General features: G+C 40.8%; 1 protein-coding gene across 1 annotated transcript; it reads left to right on the top strand.

Moving 5' to 3' along the window:
- Nucleotides 1–679: 679 nt before the first annotated feature.
- LOC111379782 (probable aquaporin PIP2-8) lies at nucleotides 680–1,939 on the top strand. Its single transcript, XM_023003222.1, has 4 exons — nucleotides 680–1,069; nucleotides 1,159–1,454; nucleotides 1,537–1,677; nucleotides 1,767–1,939. Exons 1-4 carry the CDS (start codon nucleotides 775–777, stop codon nucleotides 1,884–1,886), a joined length of 852 nt encoding a protein of 283 aa, XP_022858990.1. The 5' UTR covers nucleotides 680–774; the 3' UTR covers nucleotides 1,887–1,939.

Below are 1,939 nucleotides of genomic sequence, written 5' to 3'. Positions count from 1 at the left end.
TTGTGATTAAAAAGTAGACTAAAATTTAAATTTATGTGCAAATAATTTTATTAAGAAAATGTGTAGTTACAAATAAGTTTGAGAAAAATGAATTTTCAAATAAAACGAGGGCAAAAATACATTGAAATCACCCATATCTAGCAATAAAGCGAGGGCAAAAATTACATTAGAACCAACTAAAGTTTGAAAATAAATTGTTATTACACAATTTTATACATATTACGATCAATTAAGTGCTTCAACTTGTATTTGTTCCTACTTTGGTTGATGAGAAGATCAATTGTTATACCAATAATTTGAATCAAACTACATGTATGTACACCGAGCTGACAGCTCGATGTACATGCCTCTCACACAAGAGACGGGGCTCGCGCGTTAAATGCGTCGAGGCCCACTCACCTCATATGAGGGGAGTATATATCGAGCTGTCAAGCTCGATGTACAAAAGACTTAAGCCCAATAATTTAATCTATAAATCGATTGTAAAGATTTTACATTTGAAAGATTTTCGTAATTGAAGATTAATTTTGTAACTATAATTTAAAGTGAAGGACCTGTTTGATTTTGTTAAACATTAGAAACTAATTTTCTACTTGGGCAATAAACTAGGGACCAATAGTGAATTCTTAAAAAACTAATAATTTTAGATTCCCAAAATGCCCCTATCTAATCCATAAATCCTCCCCTCGCTCACCCAACTCGTCACCCTTAAAAACACAACCCCCACCTATCTCTGCAACATTCAGCTGTAGCTCCTGGTTTTAGAGAGAGAAAATGTCGAAAGAAGTGACTGAAGAAGGACAAGTACACCCCCATGGAAAGGACTATGAGGACCCACCGCCAGCACCATTACTGGACATGGGTGAGCTCATGCTCTGGTCCTTTTACAGAGCCATAATTGCCGAGTTCATTGCCACCCTGCTCTTCCTTTACGTCACCGTCGCCACCGTCATCGGCCACAAGAAGCTCAACGCCGCCGACCAATGCGATGGCGTTGGCATCCTCGGCATCGCTTGGGCCTTTGGTGGCATGATCTTCATCCTTGTTTACTGCACCGCCGGCATCTCAGGTACATGATTCACTGCCTCAACTTCTTCAAGACAAATCACCACTTATTTCTTGAAATTTTACCGGAATTTTTTCTCTGCTGTTCTACAGGTGGTCACATAAACCCGGCTGTGACTTTCGGGTTGTTCTTGGCCAGGAAGGTGTCGTTGATCCGTGCAATTATGTACATGATTGCACAGTGTTTGGGTGCCGTCTGTGGAGTTGGCCTGGTGAAGGCCTTCATGAAGAGCTACTACAACCGTCTGGGCGGCGGCGCTAACGTGGTGTCTCATGGGTACAATATCGGCACAGCTTTGGGTGCTGAAATTATCGGTACCTTTGTTCTTGTATACACCGTCTTCTCGGCCACTGACCCCAAGAGAAGTGCACGTGACTCTCACGTCCCTGTAAGTAGAAAAAAATAGCTAGCTTATTTGTGGGTTTTTTCCTTGTCTTTTCTAAGTTGACTTATTTTTTGGATTGTTTTAGGTTTTGGCTCCTCTTCCAATTGGGTTTGCAGTTTTCATGGTGCACTTAGCGACCATCCCCATCACTGGAACTGGTATTAACCCTGCAAGGAGTTTTGGAGCTGCTGTGATCTACAACAATGACAAAGTCTGGGATGACCATGTAAGTTGGTTTGGATAAATTACTTTCTTTTTTTTCGTTTCTTACTTTTGTTGAACTTAAAAGTAAAAAAATTTGGATGGTTCATGCAGTGGATTTTCTGGGTAGGACCATTTGTGGGAGCTTTGGCGGCAGCAGCATATCATCAGTACATCTTGAGAGCTGCAGCTATTAAGGCAATTGGATCATTCCGCAGCAATCCCACAAACTAATAAGCAAAACTGAACAGTGTTCTATTCAATACTATTCACCCATGTAATGTAAT

Source organism: Olea europaea, unplaced genomic scaffold (assembly GCF_002742605.1).
Source record: "Olea europaea var. sylvestris unplaced genomic scaffold, O_europaea_v1 scaffold20321, whole genome shotgun sequence".
In the NCBI taxonomy this organism is placed as follows: Eukaryota; Viridiplantae; Streptophyta; class Magnoliopsida; order Lamiales; family Oleaceae; genus Olea; species Olea europaea.
Note: the sequence above shows the minus strand (reverse complement) of the source record. Positions and strands in the feature narration are given on the sequence as shown.